Genomic DNA, 25,403 nt, shown 5'->3' with positions numbered 1-25,403 from the left:
AGATGAACTTAAGTTCGACCAGGGTTTCATAATCAGGGGCGACAAAATTATAATTAGGTATTGAAATTATTGGCCCTCTTGATTTGTCTACTCACAAGGATGTGTTTGCTTTAGTGTTAATTGATTACTTTTCTAAATGGCCAGAGCTAAAGATTGTTGACAAGATTGGTTCAACTCAAGTGGTTCAATTTTTGGATGAAGTTTTTTGTAGGGAAAGTAGTCCGGCAGAGGTTGTGTCAGACAACGGTCCGCAATTTATTAGTAAGGAATTTGTATCCTTTCTTGAAAGATGTGGTATTGTGCATAAACGGGTGTCAAATTACAATCCACAAGCCAATGTTCAAACTGAACGCTTTAACAGAGTTGTCAAAGAATCCATCCAATTGGCTATTAAAAGTGATCTAGATTGGAAGAAAACATTACGGGTTACTTTATTGTCTTATCGGATTTCTTCTAATTCTGTTACGGGTCTTTCTCCGTTTGAAATGCTTAGAGGTAGGAAACCCGGTTCCAAGCTTCTTCCTTGGTGGATGAAGGTTAAAATTCCTTGTGAGGCTTCTTTTGATCCTTCTAAGGTAAGAGACAGAGTTTTGAAATATCAGGAGAAAATGAAAGGTAGTCATTTGGCATCAAATAACCACAGTGGGAAGATCAAAGTTGGTGATTTTGTACGTGTCAAGTTTGGTTGGATTTTTGGCAATAGATGGAACAAGTGGTCTGATCCATGCAAGGTAACTGAAATATTTTTAAAGGCTGTGAGAGTTGTGGGCGGCAAAATATGGAATTTTAGACGGATTTCTTTATGTAAAACTTTGAATTCTGAAGCAAGTTCACAGTTAGGTCTACCCTTAACCATTAATGATTCAATGTTGAACCATGCTGAAAACAATGATAATGATCAATCTTGTTCGGCCATGCTAGATACTTTTGGGTGTGAAAGTCAACATTCTGATGTTTTTATTCCTGCAACTGATGACTGTACACAAACTGATGCTTCAAGGGAGTTAGTTCATGAAAACAATGACAATGTTGTATTACAAAATACTGATGTTACAGATGTTGTTCTAAGAAATAGTGCCTGTGTCAAACATACTCCTGTTAAATTGCGTGATTATTTTCATTGAATAGTTTTTTTTTTTGTTTTTTTCCAAAGGGGGAAGGTGTGTAACATTCTTAGTTTAACGTTCTTTTAGAATTGTTATTGTACATTCTTGCATGAATGTTCTGTATGTGGGAGTTGGGCACTTAATGTTAATCATCTGTTGAAGGTGGTTGTTTAAGCGGTCTCTCTTCATTAAATCTACTTCAATCAACTCTTCTCTGTACCTAAATTACTTCATATGACTCCCTTCCATGAGCCATGTTTCACTTCACAGTGTGTCCTTTTGAGCTTGTTCTACAGGACTGATTTAGCCACACCTGAATTCTAGTGTTTCAGCACATTTTGCCTCTTCCAGAAGCACTGTCATCTCATGCTCCGACTTTTCTTTCTTCCCAGGTATCCGGCTTTACTATGGATTGCATATCGCTAAGCCAAACATTCTGGAATATTTCTCCAGACATGTATCCTACATTTTTCTTTAACCTACAATCTGCAAACCTAAGAGGCAGTGTTTGAGCTTTAGCGACCTGTCTTTTCATCTAGGAAACATTCCAATCAGTTAATTTCCAGAAAACTCTTTCACCCCATTAGAAAATGTTCTCTCTTATTCCCTAAAACCAACTCCATCTGCATAAGTTCCAGTACTAATCTGAAAAAAAACGAGAAGTGCTGAAGCAACCCATTAGTGAAGCAAATATTTAAAAAAACAAATTCAGAGGTTTATAAACAATACAAGAATGTGTGGGTACCCCAGCCTGCAAGTTTTATATATTTAAGGATCAATTGAGATAGCATAATGAGCAGCATGAAGACACACTAAAATGAATCTGCATAGACTGACTCTAGTCTTGGATAAATTAAAGGCTAGGAAGGGCAGTTCTGAGTTAGGCATTCCACGCATTAGAAAGAGTTTCAGTCTGGGACACTAACCAAATCGGGCTAGAATATTTGCAATTTGTGTGAGTGATTTAAATACATGGGGAAAAAATTAGAACTATGCAAGCGTCCAATCAGGAGTGGACCCAAACACTGAAGAAGTTTTCTTTGCATTGCTCATTAAATCCTATAAAGATATTTAAATGACCACCATTACGGCAACGCATGTTCCTCTTCAGCACCTTGGTGAACAAATACTAGGAGATGGGACTTCATTAGAATTTAAAGGCAGCTTACCCGTATACAGGTTGGCAGTCGTGGGTAAGATCCGGTAGTCAAGACATCTATAGCATATGGGATTGCAAAGCTGGGCAGACGAGCATGTACCAAAGCATCTCTGGCTAACGAGGCCAAGCGATCTGCAGTGTCCACAAATAAAATTGCTTGCTGGTCTAAGAAGCTTGATATCATCTGTAAGGCAATATGTGTATCAGTATAAATTCAGTTTGGGAAACAGTACAATTTATCCCATTTGGGGGGAATTAGAAAACACTATACATGAACAATTTTTGACAAAAGAATATAAAACTTAATTTAATATCGTTTTACTGAAAACCCAGCCATTAGCTATTTCCTTGACTAACACCTGAAAATTGCCATGTTCTACATGATTACAAAAACACCAAGGATATATAATTGGATGTAGGTTTAGAGATAAAGGAGGCACAGAAACAAACATTAATATACACAGACCTCAGCAGAAGCTGGCATGAGGAATCTAGGAACGGCAGGTGAAACACATATATTGAGTAAATGTTTCAAAAGGTAAAATGTAACTGGGGAGCAAAACAAAAGGCAATAGTGTGGTATTGATCTGTGATTTATACAACAATAAACACAAAGCGTTCTGTGAAGAAAAAAGATGTTTACCAAGAAGTGTCTCAATTTCAAGGCAGTTATCTGAAATGTGTATATACTATCTTACAAACCTATGTTCTTCAGGGGTGTCACTAGCTTGCCATGTGACTTGCGCGGTGCTGGTCAGACCATCTACCACATCGCTGCACTCGCGCTGATACTAGCGCAGAGTATTTTAATGCTGCCTGGTTTTTGTATTTAGGTTCGTTTTTCTGTTTGATTTTTCCCTGCTTTTAGCCTGCTTGCCTGTAGCCTGCGCCCCTCTCTCCCCTTACCTGCATTTAAAAAACGGCATTTTCTGCCTGCCAAGCACCACCATTTCGGTGGGTCCGGGTCCTGGGGGTCTTTTTGGGCGCCATCTTTATTTGGGACACCTCAGCCAGCGGTGGCCGCCATCTTGGAGCGGACTCGCACGCTCAGGGCTGATTGGAGAGCCTATTTAAAGTCGCTCCCTCACGCGCAGCGTGACGCGCAGGTGGACGCCTTCGCTTAGCCTGAGTCGTGCCGGAGTCCTGCCCGTCTGCGCCCGTCAGCGTCCCGGAGGCGACGGGGCGGCGGGGGACGCTGGTCCGGTGACACACTGGCTGAGATGATCTGTTATACCTCTGCGATGTTGCGGGATATGCGGGGCCTCTCTAGCTCCTGCCGTTCCGTTTTCCCGGGGCGATTTAAGGGTAAACGCCGTTGTCCGTGCTGTGGCTGGACGCCTTTCTGGACCCATGTTAATGTTCCTCGCCCTGCAACGGCTGGCGCACAGCATCTTTGTTTGCTGCTGAATACAAGGTCGGTAGGCTGCCATGCCCTGCATATTTACGATCTCCTTGTTAGGGAAAATCCCCTTTGCCTGCTACTTACCGAAACCTGGTTGGGAGAGGCTTCCAATCCGGATGTCTTCTCAGCCATTCCTCCGGCGTACAATATCTTCCGGCAGGATAGAGTGAAGGGTAGAGGCGGGGGAGTGGCGGTAGTGGTGAAAAAGAGCGTTTCCTGCTCAGTTCTTCCTCTTAATTCCATCGGGAGCGCTGAGGCGCTCGCCTTCACGCTCAGACTGTCCCCGGGCCAGGCCCTGAAGGGGTTGTTGGTCTACAGGCCACCAGGCCCGTTGGGTTCCTTCCTGGAAGATCTGCAGACAGCTGTCTCTGAGTTGGTGCTGACTTCACAGCACTGCGTCATGGCTGGGGATTTCAACTTCCACCTTGACGTAGCGGATGACTCGGATGCGGTCAAACTGTTGGATATTACATCTCCACTGGGATTGATACCGTTCGTGTCGGGGCCAACCCATGAGAAGGGGCATACCCTGGATCAGGTGTTTTCGTCTGTCCCTCTTACGGAGGTTGACACCCTGCCGGTGCTCTGGTCCGATCACAGGCTGATCAGATTTTCGGTGCGGGAGAGTGCGCGGCCGGATAACAGTGCCTCGGTCTTGTCTAGACCGGCCTCAAGAGCGCTGCACAGAGTGACACCTGACATGCTGGAACAGGCGCTTCTGGATCACCCATGCCATCTTTCGGGCGATCTGGATAGCGACACTGAGGCTCTGCAGCGGTGGCTCATTGAAAGGCTGGACGATCTGGCACCCAAGGTAGCCCTCCGATCCACGGTGGCACGGCAATCTGCACCATGGTTTACGGAGGCTCTTCGTGTGGCTCGCAGCCAATGTAAGGTGGCCGAGAGGGCCTGGCGACGTTTGTATGATGGGGAGGCTAAACTCGCCTACAAGGCGGTGGTGAAGGCCTACCATCGGGACATTCTGGGAGCTAAGAGGGACTATTTGGCTAGGAGGATCGAGGCATCTGCGAACTCCTGTAAGGAGATCTTCACCATTGTGAAGGAGTTCACGACCCCTAGTTCCCAATCGCCCTCTCTAGTTTCTTCAGATACGTGGGCAGGTGATCTTGCCGGCTTCTTCACTAATAAGATCAAGGCGATTCAGGCCTCCTTTGTGGAAGGACCGGAGGATGGAAGCGGCGTCACCGGGGCTGGGTGCAGATTTCCGCACACACCGACGGCGGTGCTGTCTGATTTTCCTGCTGTTTCCAGCGATGTGTCCAGGCAGCTGTTGGCCAATTTGAAATCTGGCTCGCCACTTGACCCCTGCCCCGCCAAATTTTTGGCTGGGATGGCGGAGGTGGTGAATCCGCTGGTTAATCCCATCCTCAACGCCTCGCTGAGAGAGGGGAGGGTCCCCAGCTCTTGGAAGAGAGCGATGGTGATCCCCCTCCTAAAGAAACCGGGTCTCGACGTCGAGGTTCTGGCCAATTATAGGCCAATTTCACTTCTTCCGGCCCTCACGAAGATCACGGAAAAACACGTCCACGGTGTCCTGTCGCGCTTTCTGGAAGCTAACAATCTGCTCCATCCATCTCAATCCGGTTTCCGTCCTAATTTTAGTAAGGAAACGGCATTGCTAGAGGTCACTGAGATCATCAGGGAGACTCTTGATGTCGGCGGGAGGGCTATGCTGGTCATGTTAGATCTATCGGCGGCCTTCGACACCGTCCCCCACAGGGCGCTCTTAGCGAGGCTTTATGACATCGGCCTTAGGGGGACGGCGCTCAGGTGGTTTACATCCTTCCTTGAAGGCCGCCGCCAGACGGTCTGGGTTTCCCAGAGCTCTGCCGAGATGCCGCCATTGGGAGTTGGGGTTCCACAGGGATCTGTGTTGAGCCCCACGTTGTTTAACATCTTTATGTCCCCTTTGGCGGCCTTGGTGGAAGGATATGGGGCCCAGATCATCTCTTACGCCGACGACACGCAACTCCTCTTCACATGCGGGAAAGACCAGGAGTTTGATGGAGGGAGAATTCGGGACTGTCTTACATTGGTCTTTGACTGGTTCCAACGGAACAGTCTTAGGGCCAACTCGAGCAAGTCCGAGGTTCTTTTTTTTGGTTGCGGTGTCGATCCGGAGTGGCAGCATTGGTGGCCGTCCGACATGAGCCCTCCTGCACAGTCTTCCTTGGTGGCTAAAAACCTGGGTGTCAAGCTGGACAACCAGCTATCGCTGCGAACACACATCCTGGGTCTGGCTGGCACCTGTTATGGAATTTTGAAAATGCTCCGTAAATTCCTGCCCCTGCTGTCTGAGGAGCACAGGCGTATTACTGTGCAGGCTCTCGTCGGTTCGAGGCTTGATTATGCAAATGCCCTCTTCCTTGGCCTCCCTGATTACCTAGTTCAGCGCCTACAGGTGGTACAGAACTCTGCCGCCCGGGCTATCTTTGGCCTGCGTAGACGAGCCCGAGCTTCCGGCCTGCTTCAGGCGCTACATTGGCTGCCTGTCCGGAAGCGGATCCAGTTTAAATCCCTGACTCTGATGCACAAAGCCCTGTTTGGATCAGGGGCTGGATACCTGCGGCGGAGACTAGCCTTCTATCGACCAGTCCGCTCCTTGCGCTCGGAATCCCTTTACAAAGCGGTGGTCCCTCGGGTGAGGAAGGCCCGCATGGGAGGGCGCTCTTTCAGCTGCAAAGCTCCACAGTTGTGGAACTCGCTTCCTCTTTCGCTGCGCAGCACTGTCAATTTGTTCCAGTTCAGGAAGAGCCTGAAGACCTGGCTTTTTAATCTTTAGGCTGCTCTTATTGCTTCAGTTTCAGTTCTTTTTCTCATTCTTTCGCTGTGTTGTGTTATTTTTATTCTGAGATGCAGGTGGAAAGCGCCGGGACACTCTTTTCGAGTAGCCGTGCGCTATAAAAGAACACTGTAACATAACATAACATAACTTAATGCTAGGAAGGAAAATGGGCCCCACCTCCTAATTGATGCTGCCAATCACAAAAGCTGCCCCCAGGCCCCATCAGCAACATTCCTCAATCTGGCCATTTAACAAACACCAAGCTGTAGTCTTAGACTTGTAGGTTTGTATTTCTCATTCATTAACAGTGCAAGAATATTAAACATGCCAGTACCATGAAAATAGCATTATGGTGCTGGATTGCGCCACCTCTAAAAAAAATAATTTTTAAAGCAATTTTTCAGGGTTTCGCAACTATATGATGCCACCATGTGGTGGTCTAATACGCAGAACTTTGCATATGCCTTTCCTTGATCTAGTGGACATCTATTAGTTCCTATTAGAGCTAAGGCCTAGATTTACCAACATTAAAAGCCTGGTTGATTAAAAAGGAAGGTCCGCCTAGCTGTAACAATCACGGAATGCTTTTTAGATGGGACAACTATTAACTGTTTATACGATTCCTCCTCAAATGGTGCTTTTCAGATAAAAGGGATACACTACAGTTCTGGTTGTGCACAACAGATGAAGAAGCCTAAGCTTGAATAAACGGAATCAAGCAATGCCACTGTGCTTGCTGGAACATCAGAAGGCATGTTCTTCAATAATCTTGAGGGTGCACCTACTGTCCTCCTACATGTAAAATTGTCACATACTTTCACTTTCCATTACACAAGTCCTTATTGCTAAAACTCTCCCATCAAAAAGAAACCCTCAAAGAATCATTGTGGGATCTGGGATTTTTAGGACGCAGAGAGGAAATATGATCCAATTTACTTTATCATTAATTTGTCTTGCCATTCAAGTCTTCACCCTCATGAAATTCGCCATCTGTTAATGAGGGTTCCCGGAGGAACCTCCAGTATTGCCTGTTCTAACAATATTGCTTTCTAATCTGCTTCAAAATAAACTAATCACAATATTATAAACGGCAGTGATAGAATGTATGCCTACAGAGGGCCCCAGGGCCCGTATGGCATAGGAAGGGGATTTGGGTCACAATATTTCCGATGAACAATGGTAATTCTGTTGTCAGCAAATACAGGAGAAGTCAGCCAACGATAGATATCGACTTATTCATTATGAATTTTTGTTATGAGCACACCTCTCACTGGTAGTTTCAGAACAATACTTTGACACTGATGATACTAAATGTAAGCGATGTGGGGTGCAGTGGATTTTTTTCCATTTAGCATGGCCCTGCCCAGCAGTAGCTACATTATGGAGTCAGATGATCGCTGCATTGCTAGACATGACAGATAATGCTTTTCAGCTGGCTCCTATGATGGTTAGGTAGGGGTATGTCGAGGAGATACCAAAGACATTCTGCAAACTGCCACAGGTCTGCTCTTGGGTAAACGTAGAGTGGCCATGATGTGGGGTGGAAGGGGAGCTCCAAAATTCTAAGATTGGTTAACGGACATGTTGTTATAAGGGGGACTCGTCCAGGACATATGCTGTAACTCTTCAGCCCATTGCCCGCTCACAAGAATTTTGGGACCCTCCGAGATCCTATTTATTGAAACAACTCCCTGAGTGATGGCCCATCAATGACTGTTCAGATATCATACTGTTGAACCCAACTTGATGTTTGGGATCCTTTTAACCAGCTTAGAAATACCTGTCTGTATAGGATAGCCATAAATGTATTGTGCCAGTCAGACAAGTAGGAACTCTTTCTACTGTATTTTTCATGTGCATTGCCATTGTGAAGTATGTGCGCTATTTGGCAAAACACTTGCTTATTCTTATTTCTTTTATATCATGACATGTACTGCTATGCCGAACTGATGTTTGCATTAGTTATGGGTTGTAAACTCTATAAAAAAATATTTATTTATTCCAAGTCATCACCTGTGTTTGAGAGTAAAGGTAAATATCCCCTGCATTTTACTCTGTTAAAGCCCTAAGCAGCAACCTCCTAGCAGTTTATAAGACACCACCACATACCACAGTAAGACTTATTTTCTGAACAGAAGTGGCTGACAAAGCAGTTAGGATGCGATCATACCTAGAATTCTTAATGAAATGTACAATTCCTTTCGTAATCGTATTCACACAAAAATGTTATGTTATGTTATGTTATAATGCGTTTATATAGCGCACGGCTACTCAAGTGAGTGTCCCGGCGCTTTCCACATGCAGCTCAGAATAGAATAATACAACAACGCACAGACAAACACCAGATGGGACGGGGAAAACAAAAAAGGCCTAAAGGTTAAAAAGTCAGGTCTTCAGACTCTTCCTGAACTGAAGCAGATTGGCGGTGCTGCGTAGCGTCAGCGGAAGCGAATACCACAGCTGGGGAGCCCTGCAGCTGAAAGAGCGCCCCCCAGCGCGAGCCTTCCTCACACGCGGAACCACAGCCTTAAAGAGGGATTCAGACCGCAAAGAGCGGGCTGGACGATAGAAGGTCAATCTCCGCTGCAGATATCCAGCCCCTGAGCCAAACAATGATTTGTGCATCAACGTCAGGTATTTGAACATGATCCGCTTCCGGATGGGCAGCCAATGGAGCGTCTGAAGCATATAAAACAAGATGTGGAAATTCTTTAACACCACCAGAGGTATAATTTATTCCTCCTGTGATGGGTTGAGTGCAACCTATGGAGAAGACCAAGGCTAAGAGATCTGGCCAAAACAGTGGAGGCTTCCACATCCAATCAAGAGTTTTGCTACCCCAAATTGGAAAACTAAGGCTTTAAAAGCTGTTTTCCATTCAAATGAAAAAGGTAAGTATGTTTTTCCGACTAGAAGAGATTTGTTAAGCGTTAAAGCAAGCCCTGTAATGCAACACAGCACTCCATCTCTATAGTAAAAGTAAGAGGGTGGCTCTATGTATGGCACTTCCCAACAATCAATTTGGAGGATAGACAGATGCACTAATCCGACATTTGGAATTTCCTACTATTAACCAGACTGGTCACTTCACCAAACATTTTTCGAGTGCATAACCCCTGTAAGCAGAAGGACTTTCTGACTTGACTGAATTTAAGCATGACTGAAAAAACACTTTTGAGGTAGGACTAGCTGCATCTCATGAATAGTTAGAAAGGCAAGAAGAAAAGCTATTCAAAATCAAAAGCTGTTGCCTCAGGACACTGTCCACCACATTACTGGAAGTGGAAGCTGGGAACTTTCTGCACTGGGTTTTTGACAAGTATTCGAAAAATCTGCCATTTGGTGATGTTGACTAAGGAGACATGAGGTTTGGAAGAGATAACTGGGAAAAGTTTAAGTGTAAAGTAACAACTTATTTTTAACCAAGCACAGTTTACTCCAAGCCAGTCTGTTTAATATGCTATAAATATCAGGACCTACAATTACCAGAGTAATTAACATGCAGTTATTCTACCTCATGAGGAAGACAGTCTTAGTTGGCCTTGCTAAGATTCAATGTTCTAAGGTGAAAGTTGAAAATAGACCACAAAAAAGAATGCATAATCGAATGAGCTGCCTTAATGACCCTGCCCCAATATTGCAACAACCTAATACCAACGATCTTACATGGAATGATCTAGATCTAGGCCTTTCATTCTAAGCAACATGACCTTCAATTTTTTAAGACTATTTTTCTTCAGTTTTCACTTTTACCTATGTCACTTTCTACTACAACAATTTTGACATTATTCCAACTCCTATTGTCACCCTAGACCTTTCAGTGGCGTATAACAATTATGTTTCAACTATTAACTCTACTCTTGTCTATGTCTTAGCTGTTCAGAACTAATATCATGCTTTGCCCTCAGTACCTCTTACAGTGTTGTGACTTTGAGGATAACACAGCTACCAAAAGAAAAGTAAAACAGTACATTTAGAAAAAGCCTTTATCTGTTCCTTGAAGGAGCACATTAACGCTCCAATTTATCTTTAACTCATGCTCTTCCACTGGATGCCTCACAATAATCTATTATAGCAATGATGATAAACAACCTAAAATTCATGTTTTATGCTAATGGATGAACCGATTTCATTTTATTGGTCTTCCTGTTTTGAACATCAATTTGTATTGCTGCTCTGTTTTTCACTATTACACGGCTCAACTTTGTCTTGCCCTGGTGGCCTACATAATCAAATGAGCAGAGTTCTCTTTCGGGGTTAAAGAGCCCAATATTATTTTAATAGTCGTAAAATAAATAAATAAATAAATAAAGGAAGCGCATAACTAGGCCTGGGTGCAGTTCAAATTATGCCAACATGGAGGCTTGTCTAACATGGCAACTCAGCGGTACCAGATCCGCGAAGCTCCGCTGTGCCGAAACAAAAGCAGCGGTCTTCAGGGGGCTAGCCGCCCCGCTAAAGCAGAAACCAGCAGGGGAGATAAGGGGCATTTGATTCTGAGTCCTGAAGTGTGGCCAGTGGACATGAGAAACGACGTCCAGCCTGGAGTCAAGATGGCGGCTGGACACTGTTAAGGTGCTGATCACGTTGGCAACGAGTGGCTGGCCCAAGGAGGAGCGGGGGCACAACCAATGAACGGCTTCACCAGTGAGTGCAACCGCTACAGGGGGGGGGGGGGGATTTGGGGCGATGGTGAGGGAATCAGACTGGCGGAAAACATGCATCCGCCCATCCTTCCATCCTCCTGCCTCCCCCCACCCAGTCTGGTACCCCAAGGAAGAAGTAGGAAGAGAGGCCTCCCAGGCCAAATTGGGTGCTATGGGCCGGGCCTCCTCCCAACTCCCCCCTCCCCCTCCCAGATCAACAATATTGGGGTGGAGGTGGCTGAAGACCCTTGGATGCCGCATATCCCAGCAGAGAAGGCCACAGGATGTGCTCAAGCCTGCCTGACCTCAAGATGACGGCTGGGCAGTATCAACTAAGATCAGCAAAGCGAAGAGGCCGCAATTCGAGTGGGGAGGCTCTAGTTTAAGGTCAGTAGGGGAGCCGGTGAGTGTGGATGATGCATCAGCCACGCAGATGTCAGGAGTGCGATGGGACCTGGAGTAGTCACCGAGCTGCGCCAAGACATGAGGGCACTGGAACAATGCGTGGATACGGTGAAAAAGGTTGCAGGGAGATTCTGGAACTCAAAGACCTTAATGCAGACCTCAATTACTATCTGAAAGATTTGAAAAACAGGTCCTGCAGAACCAACATCTGCATCAAGGGGGTCCAGTTTCAGGCAGATGTGGGCCGCCTGGTAGAGTATGTTTTACGCCTGTTCCGCCACATTGTCCCGGACTTCTAAGGAAAGGACCTCCTGCTGGACTGAACGCACAGGGCTGGTCGCCCCGCTTTTCACCAGACATCTTTACCTGCCTCCAAAACTACTGCCAAAAAGAGTGCATAATGGCGGCTTTAAGAGATCAACCATCCATACTCTTCGAAGGGAACAAGATTCACCTTTATCCGAACTTGTTCATAATTACATTGCAGTGACAAAGCACCATGAAGCCAGTCACATAATTTTTAAAGGACAAGGGAGTGCATTAAAAATGGAGTCACCCCTTCTGCTTAATTTTTGCCTAAGAAGGGAAAACACATATGGTACACACACACACACACACCCAGAGGCAGCAAAGAACTTGGGGATGGAACTGGAACAAGGGGACCCTCCCCCGCAACAGAGACCTAGGGAAGCTGCCCAGGACCGCAGCAGATGAAGGAATTGTTATACAGTGCCATGCTCCATTTACTGCCAGATTGCCTCAACACCCCACACGGTACGGGATGGGGGACGCTGCATGCTTTACCCAGAACACTTACTGCTAGGGGCAATCCTTTTATTAGATGGTGTGAATAGTTAGCCTCACTGAGGGGTCTGAACTCACCAGCTAAAAGAATAGCTCGGTTGGCGCAACTCGAGGCCTCATGTTGTGATGTATGTCTCCAGCAGGAGACGCATCTCCAAACACAAGATTGGGGTCTAATGCGATCTAAATGGTTCGACAGGCATATATGGTCTGCAGGACCAGGGAAAAAAGCAGGAGTGTCCATCTTTATCGCCACGCACTTCCAGGGGAAAATTACCCAAACACACTCAGAAATAACAGTCAGGATGCTATCAGTGCGTATCTCATTACACAGTCACACATTAACAGTAGCATGCATCTACGGGCCTAACTATCACCAGGAGCCCTTTAATCGCTAAGCAATCGGGACCATACTCACTACAACGGACGTACACATAGTGGTGGTGATGGTGGGGAGGGGGAGTTTAATCTGGCGCTTGATGCTGCCATGGACCGGACCCCCAATGGGCAGGGCCAGCCAAGACGATATCCCCCTAGTGGGCGCTGGCTGTTCTGAAGACGCAGGGCTGATTATCGTATGCAGGACACTGCATCCTTCAACACTATCTTAATCTATCTTTGCAGCCTACTCTAAAGATCGCTTCTCTCTCCATAGTGACGCATGTGGATATTGACGTAGCCTCCATCTCAGATCACACTACGTTTATCGACATGCAACCAAAGCTCTAGGATGTGGCGCCTTAATCCCAAACAGTTAGCATACCAACCCGCAGTCAAGGAGGTGGAGAGTGCAATAGCTGACTACCTGGCAATTAATGACACACCGCACACAGCAATAGCGACACTATGGGACACACTCAAAGCAGTGGTGTGGGGTACATATATAGCAATAGCGACGCAGCTTAATGGGCCGTGCAAGGTAAAGCGTGGCAGTTTGCGATGCAGGTGAGGGAACTGGAAGAAACGCATAGACCGACAGGCTCTCACAAAATACGACAGCAGCTGACTATTGTCCGAAAACAGCTCAAACCCCTTGACATGGACATGGCGTAGCACGCCCTGCTCCTAACGGGACAGAAATACTATGCAGGGGGCAACAAGGCTGGGAAGCTACTGGCACATAGACTAAGGGCACAGCCACACTTGAGACGCATACGCAGCGTGGTAGGCCAGGATCAGAGACTCAAGATGAGGGACGAGGACATAGCGGAGGAGTTTGGTCAATTCTATTAACAACTATACAAGGCAGACATGTCCCTCGCTGCTGATTGCTCCTCGTACATAGCACTGGCTGCGCTAACACCACTTCCGGACTCAATAGCGGCAGAAATGGATGCAGACATAACAGTCCAAAACATCAAGGAGGCAATAAGGAGACTTAAGCTATACAAAGCTCCGGGCCAGATGTGTACACAGCAGCCTTTTACAAGCAAAATATAGAACTGGTCTCCACTGTGCAGGCACGATTGTACAACTCATTTAGTACTACAGCAACACTCACAGAATCTATTTGCACCGCCACAATAACAGTTATCCCGAAATCTGGGAAGGATCCTCAGCTCTGCTCATCCTACATGCCTATATCCCTGCTTAATGTGGATGCAAGGCTTTTCTCAGGGATTTTGGCCCATAGAATAGGTCAACACATGGCCGGGTTGGTGGATCCAGACTAATCCAGGTTTATACCTGGATGTACCTGCGGGGAAAATACCAAGCGCCTCTTCCACTTGTTGGGCAAGACCCAGCGGTCTAAGGTTCCAAGACTGTTCCTCTCAACAGACACTTAGAAGGCGTTCGATCATGTCCACTGGCCATTTCTCCGCATGGTCTTGAACACATTTGGGCTGAGTCCATGCATCCAGAAATGGGTATGGACCGGATATGCAAATCCACCGGTGTGGGTAAGGGCCAATAACTCCCTATCTGCCTCATTCCCGGTCTCACGGGGAACGCGACAGGGGTGCTCACTTTCTCTGCTCTGTTAACACTCTGCATGGAGCCACTGGCAGAACGTATTAGAAGGCATCCTTTAATAGAGGCAGTGTGGATGGGCGGCCAATCACACAAAATACCTCTTTACGCAGAAGATGTCCTACTCACAATCACTAAACCCAGCCAATCACAGCCACCACTGCTAGAGGAGCTCGCAGCGTTTGGTAGAGTCTCCGGCTTTAGGGTGAATAACTCAAAATCCCAAGCAAAAACCATCACCATCCCGCAGGACGAGCAGAAGCACCTTGCAGTAAAGATCCTATTTGCACGCGCTAAGCAGGGAATCTTTTACTTGGGCATATGTATATTCCCTATCCTTGGAACCTCAGTCTCCATACAATTACTCTGAACTCTTAACCATGGTGAGAGCACTCATTCAGTTCTTACATGTTGGCCCCATATCTTGGCTGGGACGAATAGCAGCCATGAAAATTCTCTATCTCATGCAGGTAATGCTATTGCAACCGCCCGCTTCTGTGATTAGCAAGCTACAGTCAAGCATAGATTCTTTTGTTGGTGGGGGTGGGGGGGGGAAAGGGGGGGGACAAAGGGGCCATAATGGCCAAGAATCGTACGTATCTTACTGTATTGTATTGTACTGTATTGGGTTCTTATTTTAGTTTTTATTTATTTTAGCTGTTTTATAACGCGCTCTGTTACTACCAGAGTATCCTGGCGCGGAAGGAGAAAACAAGCAGGTGGCCAAAGAGAAACAGAAAAAATAATCTAGTAAGCAGATCTAAAAAGATGAGTTTTCAGTGCCTTCTTAAAAGGTACAAAATTCTGGATTGATCTTAAAAACAATGGCAGAGTGTTCCAAGCAGAAGCCGCAAGGACAGCAATCTACTGGCCTCCAAGGCGCACTCGCCAAAAGCGAGGTACGCTCAACAAATTACGATCAGCAGAACGTAGAGATCGAGTGGGGGTATAGCGGCAAAATCTTTTCTTCAGATAGGAAGGCCCAAGGTCATTGACTGCTTTAAATAGCGCGAACTGCCATCCTACGGGTATCCTGGCGCTTAGACTTAAAGATAGCTACCACAAGAACAGACCGGGTTGTTGATGGGGAGGTCTAATGTTCAACCATTGTTAACAGCCAGGTTTTCAGAATCTTCCTGAAACAGGTCAGGAAATTGGCATGTCTAATGTTCTGGGGCAGCTCGTTCCATAGGCGAGCAGCAGCCACACTGAAAGCTCTGCCCCCCATCCTGGCAGGGGAGGGTTGGGTATACTGCATCTATAGCGTTACTATCAGGCTACCCAGCTACGCTTTCTGGTGGAATGGCAGCATCTGCTTACAGAGAAGCACTGGTACTTTTTTAGATCAATCAGTGGCCGGAATTCATGTATTGAATATTCTTTGACTCCCACACAGGAATCATCCGCCGAGAGTGTATGTCTCCCTAGTGGTTAAAGCTAACATGTGCATTTGGTATAAGCTCAGTGTGCTTAAGCGTCTTTCCATCCCGATCTCCCCCCTCACCTCAATTCTGGGGAATGTGGACTTCCCACAGGCAGCGCAGGGGCAGTCGTTCTAGCAATGGCAAGAAGCCAATTGCAAGTGTATTGGGGACCTGTTTGACGAGCACGGACTGTTGCATTTCCGGAGAGTACAGCAGGACTTCGGACTACCGAAGTCAGAACACTGGTGTTATATAACAGTGAGACACTGGATAACACACCCCCTCAATCAGATTCCACGCTAGTATGCCCCTCACTCCCTGTGAGCGCTGGGTCTTGTCCAGGCGGGCCGACATCAGGCTACTATCGAACATATACACTTTCTTAAATAAAATGACGAATCCCATGAGTACGCCCGCCAGGAAAAGATGGGAGGCGGAGAGTGGCCGCCGGTTCACAGACCAGGAATGGTGGGCATCATTCGCCGTCCCCATACATCAGCCATTAGTACATCGGAGAGGGAGACAATGATTAAGACAATTTATTACTGGTACTACACTCCTGCCCGACTGGCCCAACGGCAACAAGCATTTGCAATGGAATAGGTCTCGCATTTGCAAGAGTTTGAGCTATTGCCATTGTAAACGTCAATGCCTTTTATTTATGTGTTTCGAAAAGCTGTATGCCGTGCTCATACACGCCCTTCGTATTTATAGTCCTTGCTTACGAAAAGGAAGGCTCGCCGTAAAAGAGGCATAGTAACTGCCAGCAATGCTTCTTGAAAGCAACGACTGCAAGTACAAAGTGCCTGTTTACGCACCGCTTGCAGGATTTTAAAATACAGAAATAAAAGGCATTGGTATTTACAATGCCAGTAGCTCAAACTCTTACAAATGTGACACCTATTGCATAGCACATACTCGTTTTCTTATTGCGTAGTAGAACCACTCTTTGTGGAAAACAACAATCATGGCATGCCAGCTAGTCTTACAGGAATTTACAGATATACAAACCTACAATATGTTTCCTAAATTGAGGTTTTGGAATGTTCCGTTTTTTTAAAGCATAATAAAGGTGGGGGGTTGGTGGTCGGGGTGGGTAGTTATACACAGGTAAAGGAAGCCCGCCAGTCATCTATACCTAAATGTTCCCTCCACCGCCTCATATCTCAAGTGTAGGCTTATGCAGCTAACCTCCACCTACCTGACTGAAGGACTCTGGCAGAGCCTGTTCCTGACTAGACTAAGCATGGAATGGCTTTCTGAAACAGGCAAAACCAGCAAAAGATGATGTCCCAAACAGGCGATCCAAAAGACAACCATAATCACATTTCAGACAAATAAACGTATTGGCAAACTTTTATTAAAATGTGAGGATGAAGGAAGAGGGTATGGCCAGACATTGAGTAAATACGAATATAAAGGAGGTCCACAATAGTATTCAAAAAAAGGCCAAAGAGAGGTAACTTCCACCTTTAACTTGTGAGGGTCAGAGCCTGGTGAGGTAGCCTGTCTGATTGTTTCACTGTTCTACCACGGTTTTAGGAACTGTAAGACTCCTATCAACAACAGCAAGTGATGGATGATCTGTGGCTCAAAACGTAATCCCAAGTAGTCATTGTAATAATTTATTATTACTATTTGGACCTGACTAAATACTGATAAAGAATCATTACAATTACTACTTGAGATTACGCTTTGGTTTGCCCACAGATGAGTGCAAACATCCTTTTCTGTGAATGTTGATCCAAAATGAGGGATAAATGCTAGCCACTAAAAAACAAAAGTGTCTGTCCATCCCCTATTTCTCCTTGTTATTTTTCCAGATGTGGTCTTGATAAGATGCCCATAGATTCGCCCTAGCAGCCGGGAGTGCACATCAGTTTGGTGGGAAGGGGTAGCAAAAGATGGTGAGGGGGAGGAAGGAAGTAGGGGGCAAGGCAAGAGAAAAAAGGATAGAGAAAGTTGGGAAGGATAGAGAAAGATGGTGAAGTGTTGAATACAGAAAGAGGAGGAGCATGGTCGCGACAGAAGGAAGGAAGGGCGACTTGGATGCTACAAAGTACAAAAGAACGTTTGTCTAATTCTGGCCTAATGTCCTTGGTGATAAAGTAGCCCCACCTTCCTGGCTCCCTAGGGACACTGTCTACAGCCTTTTATGGTGCTGGGACACTAAGAATAGCCGCCTGTGCTACTAGGAGAGATAAGAAACGTCCATTACCGGGGAGCTGAGAAAGGGGCGATTACGGTATTGTTGTGAGAACAAACACCGCAGGCATCTCGGACCCGCTCACGCAGCATACCTCACAGCAGCCGGGGGCCCGCAGAGGGGGAGACAGGTGCTTAAGGGAAACAACGCAACAGAGACAAAGAAAGGGAAACGGGGTAGACAAATAAACAAAGAGAGAAAGCGAAACAAAGAGAGGGGAATACATGTTAAAGGGGAGGGAGAGAAAGAAATGGAGGAGGCAAAGGGCGGGAGGCAACAAAAAAAAGAAACAATGGGCAAGAGCTGCTTGGCGCCACCATCAGTCTTACCTTGGGGTCCTAGAAATCCGTTCTCTGGCCAACCATTTAAAAAAAGGCAAATTAAAATATACAATTTGAACCAGGGATGGGTGCAGCAGCAATCGATGATGCGAGTGAAAGGGAGGAGCGTGAAGTTATAGTAGTGCGTGGAAAGGGGGCACGAGAGACAATGAAACTCACACTACCATGAACTGGGATTTTTTATTTTTTTAAATAAAACCGGGATGGGTGGAGCGGGAGATGCAATGAACGATCGGTGGAGAAAAGGGGGGCAGGATGTGAGGAGGAATGAGCAGTCTCCCGTTTCCTCCGTCAACTTCGCTGCAGCTTGTGAAAGGGGCAGTAAAAGTGCTGCATGGTATGTTTGTGCCTCGTGTGAAGTTGCAGCGCCGCACTTTGTGAAACTGAAGTTGAAATAAAGATGTCAAAAAACGCCACTGGCGAGAAGCAACACGAGGCCCTCAAACGCAGAAAGTGAAAGCGACACCTGAAAAGAGACGCCGTGCACGTGCACAATCTCCTGTCCGGGCAGGCACGGCAAACAATGAGACAGGGTGGGAAAAAACATGCCTCCCTTGCAATCAAAAGCGAGCATTTTTGACACGCGCCAATGGAAAGCATGGGTGGAGCTTCCACCCAGCTTCCGAAGCAAAACCGACGACAATAGATCTCGCAAGCAAGCAGCGCATGTGCTGCGGCGCTAGGCGAGACCTAAAAAGGGAGGGGCAACAAATGTTGGCGACAGTGAAATCATCCTGGCACGCTCACCCACTTGCTATTGCATTGTCCCAAACTTCACCATGAATGGGAAGAAGTGCTGGCAGATGTAGATCAGATTTTTGCTACAGAAATCCCCCGATTCCCTAGCTACATCCTCTCGCGGCTGCCCAATGCCCAAAAATAACCACTCCATTCCACTAGGTTGTTGAGTAGTTTTACGCTGTAGAATGCACTCTTCGCAGTGCTCTTAATATGTTTGCTAATGTTTAGCCGTAGGTCCAGAGTGATTCCCAGGGATTTTACAGAGTGAGTCAGGGTAAAATTGCAGTTAAGAGCATCAATGGATTTTAGTCATTCTGTGACTTGGGGGTCTGCTCATTGTTGGATATGAAAAGGATTTCAGTTTTATCTTGGTTGAGTTTTAGGTGGTTGTGAGCTAGCCAGTGCAGGTCTTCTCTTAGAGTGTCATTTAGTCTCTGTATGTCTCCAATTGAGGATGTTTCTAGGTAGATATAGGCATCGTCCGCATAGAGGTGGAAGGAGATGTTGGCTTTTTTAAGTATGGCAGTGAGGGGCTCCATGTAGATGTTCAATAGTGATGGGGAGAGAACTGATCCTTGTGGGACACCCCTGGTTATGGGGAGTAGGTCAGACGTGAGGTTGTTAATTTTTATTCGTTGAGAGCGGTTCTGTAGAAAGGAGGTAAACCAATGTAGGACCACCTCGTCCGCTCTAATCCTTTCTCGGAATGCATTTATGAGCAGTTTGTGGTCAATCGTAACGAAGGCTGCAGGTAGGTCAAGGAGTACGAGTTGGATAGCATGGGTCTACATCGAGTGGTGACATTCAGGATCGCGGTCTCGGCGATGTATGCTTTTCTGAAGCCAGATTGGGGAGTGTGCTATCCAATTTGGTATCAGACACAATCCCATCACACTTAGACTGGTTAAACAAACTATGAGAGTTGATAGGCATGGAGAATCTATCGGTGGTGATCAACCATGCCCTTCACAAATTTGAAAAGACCTGGGGCTCATGCATAAAGCACCTCTCCGACACCTTTCGCAAGCTTACCAGGCCAATACATATACGCATACTTGCGCTTTAGGTCCACTACTCAGGCTGGTACATAATGAACTCATAGAAGGGGAGATGACAATCTTAACCAGCTTCATTGAAACAGGCTTCGCAATGATGTAATAACTTTTTTCTGTTGTTCCCAACCCTCCTCCCCATGTTTCTCCCCTCCCTTCCTCCGTCTTCCCTCCTGTCTTTTTCTCTGCCGGCCAACTGATGTAGGCGGAAGATGTTGTACTTTAAAACCAATAAAAATGATACAATCCTAAATTACGCCAGCATGACTTGCGTAGTTTTGGGAATTTTGATTTACGCCTTTAACGCAAAACTCCCAAATTACACAACCATGTGTAACTAAGCACCATTACAGGAATAAATGCACCGCACAGGACCGGGAACAACAGAATACGAGCAGCTGTTTTTCATGACGCTGTTGTTTAAAGGTATTCTTGCGCCAAAAAGTAACACAAGGATTCATTTTGTGATAAAATAATTATTATAATGACAGATTTGCATTTAAAAATAATTACGCAAAGTTTCACGGAATTCTGTCAGAATTATGCAACCTTCTACACATAACCTATAGTAACAAAAAACCAACAAATTAATTTCTGTATAGAAAGAGTGCTTCATTAATTTAATATCTCACACAAACTTAAAGGCAAAGGAAAAAACAAAAATAAAGAACTTACTGCACATTTTTCCACCTTCCCAGCATTGTTAGCCCATTTTACCAGCGCTAACAATCGCACAAACAGTTGGCGTGTCCGGCTGGCAAACTGAACAATTTCAATCTTCCTGTAAAATAAATTCAGTATTTAAATTTTAACATAACTCCTAAAACATAGAACTACTTTTTTTGCGATAACAGCCATGTATTTTTAACAGAAAAATATCAGGAGAAGAGGACAACTCTTGAGACGTAAGCAGCTCAAGTATTCTTCACGATGGCACGCCCATTGAGGGATAAACTTTATTATTCAACATTCATTACTTAATTGTAACCACGCTTAATTATTTGCAGTATGTGACCACTGCCAAGGATAGGAAACGTAGTTAAAAAATAAAAAATAAAACACTTAAACTTCATAACCACTCTTACTCTTACCTCTGCAAGTCTAATAATTTTAAGTCACTTGAGGAATGCTGGACTCAACCTTTGTTAAGTTTACAGACATGACGAGAGAGAGTTAAGCAACTAACTTTACAGGCATGTAACATTTGTTCAAAAGCACAAGAATACTGGTTAAAGAACAGTCTAACCAGTACTAGTAACTTGGAAGAGAGGATTGAGGAGATTATCTCCACCAAATACTTTTCTCAAGGTCAGCTACACTGGCTGAGCAGAATACCAGATATCAAAATCATGGTAGCGCTGTCTGCAATAGTTGTTTTCTATGCAGTACTCATGAGAATTTCTGAAAGCAATATATTTTAAAATGGTGCCAATACCATGGACCCTGCTTTTGTGGGGAAGCTCTTGGCTGATTGGATGCAATCTTCGTGTTAGTAAGTAGGTAAACAAGTACAGGAAAGTATTCTGTTTTGCCCGGTTCACCCCCATTCTTTGCCTGGTACATGTGATTTCAACTGAAAGTGTTCCTGCTAACCCGGTCCCCAGTGCCAGCTCTCTATCCCAAAACTGTACAATTGTTCCGCCAATTTGCAATGCCTTTAGTACCCTCTAGAAGTCCTTCGTAAATAGTACCCCTAGTGCCCAGGGCCTGAGCTACTAAAAAGGGTCCCCCAAGGGCTGCAGCATGAATTTTGCCACCCTAAGGAATCCCTCACCGAACTCAAGCAGGGCTGTTATTATAGGCGGCGTGTTTTAGTGAAGACAAAACTGAAAACACGACCTGACACACATCCCTGTGTGCCAGGGCCCCTAACACTGCATATAGTACTTTTAAGTCACCCATACAGCACTAAGGCAGGGTGCTTGGCATTACATGGGAGAGCATACCTGCATGCACAGATATGCCCCTGTGCTGGTCAGTTTCATTACTGCCAGTGCAAGTGGACAGGGAAGCATGTGTTAGACTCTGGTGAAAACAAGTTCCCAGCTACATGATGGCCTCACTGAAAATAAGGATGTTTGTTATCAAACATCTTGGACTGGGAGGGCGTGGCTAGCAGCCAACCATGGCGGCTGCTTAAGAGACAAGCTCCGTAGTTGAAGCGGCCTCTACGGAAATCCGGCAACTTATCCGACTACTTTAAGATCTCTAACGGAGAGATCCGACGCCCAGGACCGGGCGGAACAGAAGGCGGCATCTTGGACAAAAATCCGAAGCCGGGAGACGGAGCAAGGACTACGCTCCTTTGTGGCCTGTAGCAGAGCTGAGAGCCGGGGCATTTCCTTCCAGAGCGGCCCGGCAGGAAGTGGCGTTGACCCGGGAGAGACGCACCGGAAGTACCCGTCTGGGATCCGAAGTGGCAGCGGAGCCCCCAAAACCCGGTATGAGCATAGTCCGGAGTTTCTGGGGGGCAAAACAGACTGTACGCAGGGAGCGGAGGTATCGCGAGGGTTATTAGAGCCGGACTGCGGGCGTTGAGGACCTAAAGGGGAAGCGCGTCCCGAAGGCACCCGCCATCTCGGAACTCCTTGGCTGTCGCAGACCCTGAGAGGCGAACGGGACTGAGGGAGAGGCGGACACCAACATTGTACCACATGTGCGGAATGCCTATGACAGGTCCGCCGCCCTATTGAGTGCCCAGGGAGCAGCGAGCTCTGGTTACCGTCTGCGCGGCTGAGAACGGCAGGGTGAGCCCTGCACACGCCCAAGCTGACACAGACTGATTGCTAACACGAACGCTTGGCGCTGTGGACCACTGATCTGGTGGGGGCCTCCCCTGCAGGCAGCAATGAACCGCCATTGATAGAGCCCCACCACGCAACCAGCGCTTCTGTAGGGTGGGCAGCACTGCAGACGAAGCAAACACCAATAATGCGCTGTGATCTCCGTCGGAGCCTACAAACTCAACGGTGCCGTGCCCTCCTTCCATAAGCGGAACTACCCGAGTCACATACTCCCCTTCAACGCTGGTTGGGGAATAACGCATAATACCGGGGTAATCGATCCAATCGCCCAGAAAGGTCACCTCTGTAAGCACTGCCGGCCTCGCAAATACCCCACGGACTGGTGCCTACTGCAGACACAATAGGTGTCAAATGGACTCTGCTAGAGGAGGTGGAGACGGACCATACAACTAGGTGAGAGCGGCGCAAAACGCTGCTGTGGCGATTGATGGGACCTGGAATGGACACGCAGACCAGATTCTACCACTAGCTTGTGGTCGTGGGAGCACGCTGGACATTATTCACCGGGGTCTGGTGGAAGAGGGCGAGGAGTGACACAGCTGACGGAGTTCTATTGATCGAAGTGACCTATCGAGTGGGGGTGCTGAGCTACGTTCTGTGAAACGGCAAGATTGGATGTGACATAGCCGGCGCTCCGACACACGTTGTCATAAGTGATACAGGTCCAAACAGCGAGCGACGAAGACCGTAGCGGCCATCGGAATGGCGGGCAGGAGCCCCAAGAGAGGCACGACACAGACCCATATGGATAAATTTACATATGAAAAGGACGCATCCTCCCCAGCTGGAAACAAGACAGCAGCCGGAAAATCCACAGACGGGAATGGGGGGAAAAAGGCAACACTCAACGACTTTATGCAAGCTCTGACGCAAATGCAGGCAACAATAGGCACGATCTCTACCGAAATTACTTTGATTAGGGCGGACTTTCACAAAATGTCAGAAAAGTTCAACTCCATGGAGGTAGTCACAAAATCTCTGGTGGAGGATGTGTCAGAGATACAAACAGCTATGGAGCGGATATCGGCAGAAAACAAGACACTGAGGGAAAGGCTGGACGATCAGGAAGGACGCTCACGGCTGAATAACGTCCGAATAATTGGAGTTGCAGAATCTGAAGGCACTGGGGCAACAGACCTTTATGTAGAGGACCTAATCAAACGAGAGCTTCAGCCCAAGGGACTGTCCACCTTCTTCTCTGTGGAGAGAGCCCATCGAGTCCCAGGGGGTCGGCCAAAACCAGGTGCGGCCCCACGACCTATCATAGCTCGCCTATTCAATTTTCGAGATAGGGACGTAATCCTGCAGGCAGCGCGAGTTTCCCCCACAGTCAAGGTCCTGAATTCTACGCTATCCTTCTTCCCGGATTACACGGCGGAGGTCGCACGCAAAAGGAGGACGTTCGTCGAAGTGAAGAAAGAACTTAGGAAAAGGGAGATTCCGTACTCGATGCTCTTTCCGGCCAGGCTGCGAATTGTGGCTGACAATAAGACCCGGTTCTTCGATACCCCGGAGATCGCCCAGGACTGGCTGGAAGGCTGGCGGCCGGCCAATCAATCCCGCAGAACATATAGGACGAATGGGTCACAGGGAAATGATCGACACCAGCAATCTCAAGCATTAGGAGGGACAGCGGAGGGTGGGTCGCCAATAAGAGATAATGTGAATGAGGAAGACAACGAGGAACAATGAGCACCCGGTAACTGTACATGTTGGACAGGCCACATGAAGGGCCGCTCTCCCCCGGCCCAACCAGGCCTGAGTCCAGTCCCGCAAGCACCACACACCACCATTGCACGTCCTCCGTCCCCTCAGGGACCCCTGCCCTCGAGCATGTCGACCTCGTGGGTCCGATCCACTGCCGGCCCACGCGCCCAGCCTGGGGCGCCATCTTGGACACTCCACCACGAGGCCGCCTGGCCCCCGATCGACCTCAACCCTGGGCCTGGGCCGGCCTCAGACATTCCGGCACCACCCTCCACCCAGGAGGTGAGCGGGCTACTTGGCAAGTCAATGGGAGAAAGAGGTGCCGATGGCTCTCCCCCACCAAGTGCCGCTCGCCCATCGCCTCCCCGGGCGCTGGCTCCACCCCCCTGCTGGGTGTCTGGACTCCCTCATCCCGGACCTCCCGACCTCCAAGTGCGAGGGTCCGGACATCAAAGCACGCCAGCCCTATAACTGGGGCAGCTCCAGAGCAGGAAGGCAGTTGTATCTTGGAGTCGAGAGACGTAAAGAGGAACTCATCCTGGACGGACTACTGGCGCTGCCGTAGCTCTGTCTTGTGCACCATCGTCCTGCCTGTTGGCGCTGCCACAGCCGTCGTAATCTTCATCACCTTCATCGTCGTCGGGACCTGCTGGCGTGGCCGCGGACCGTTGTAACCACCATCTTCACCGGGACCTGCAGGCTCCGCCGCGGACCGTCGTTTTTCCTTCGTCCATCTCGGGACCTGCCTGGCTCCGCCGCGGCCCGATCATCTAGAACGCCGAGCTCGAGGATTGAGAGCTATTTTCCACTCGTTGGTAACAAAGACTGT

General features: G+C 47.3%; 1 protein-coding gene across 3 annotated transcripts in view; it reads right to left on the bottom strand.

Moving 5' to 3' along the window:
• The window catches only part of MED14 (mediator complex subunit 14), a 1,095,522-nt gene that overhangs the window by 988,481 nt on the left and 81,638 nt on the right, over positions 1-25,403 (bottom strand). For all 3 annotated transcript variants that reach the window (XM_086934128.1, XM_086934129.1, XM_086934130.1), the window contains exons 3-4: positions 20,739-20,844; positions 2,276-2,449 (exon numbers count right to left, since the gene is read on the bottom strand). In XM_086934128.1, the coding sequence (XP_086790254.1) occupies positions 2,276-2,449; positions 20,739-20,844 (280 nt within the window). The remainder of the gene's footprint in view (positions 1-2,275; positions 2,450-20,738; positions 20,845-25,403) is intronic.

Source organism: Lissotriton vulgaris, chromosome 8, assembly GCF_964263255.1.
Source record: "Lissotriton vulgaris chromosome 8, aLisVul1.2, whole genome shotgun sequence".
Classification (NCBI taxonomy): domain Eukaryota; kingdom Metazoa; phylum Chordata; class Amphibia; order Caudata; family Salamandridae; genus Lissotriton; species Lissotriton vulgaris.
This window is presented reverse-complemented; position numbering and strand designations above follow the sequence as displayed.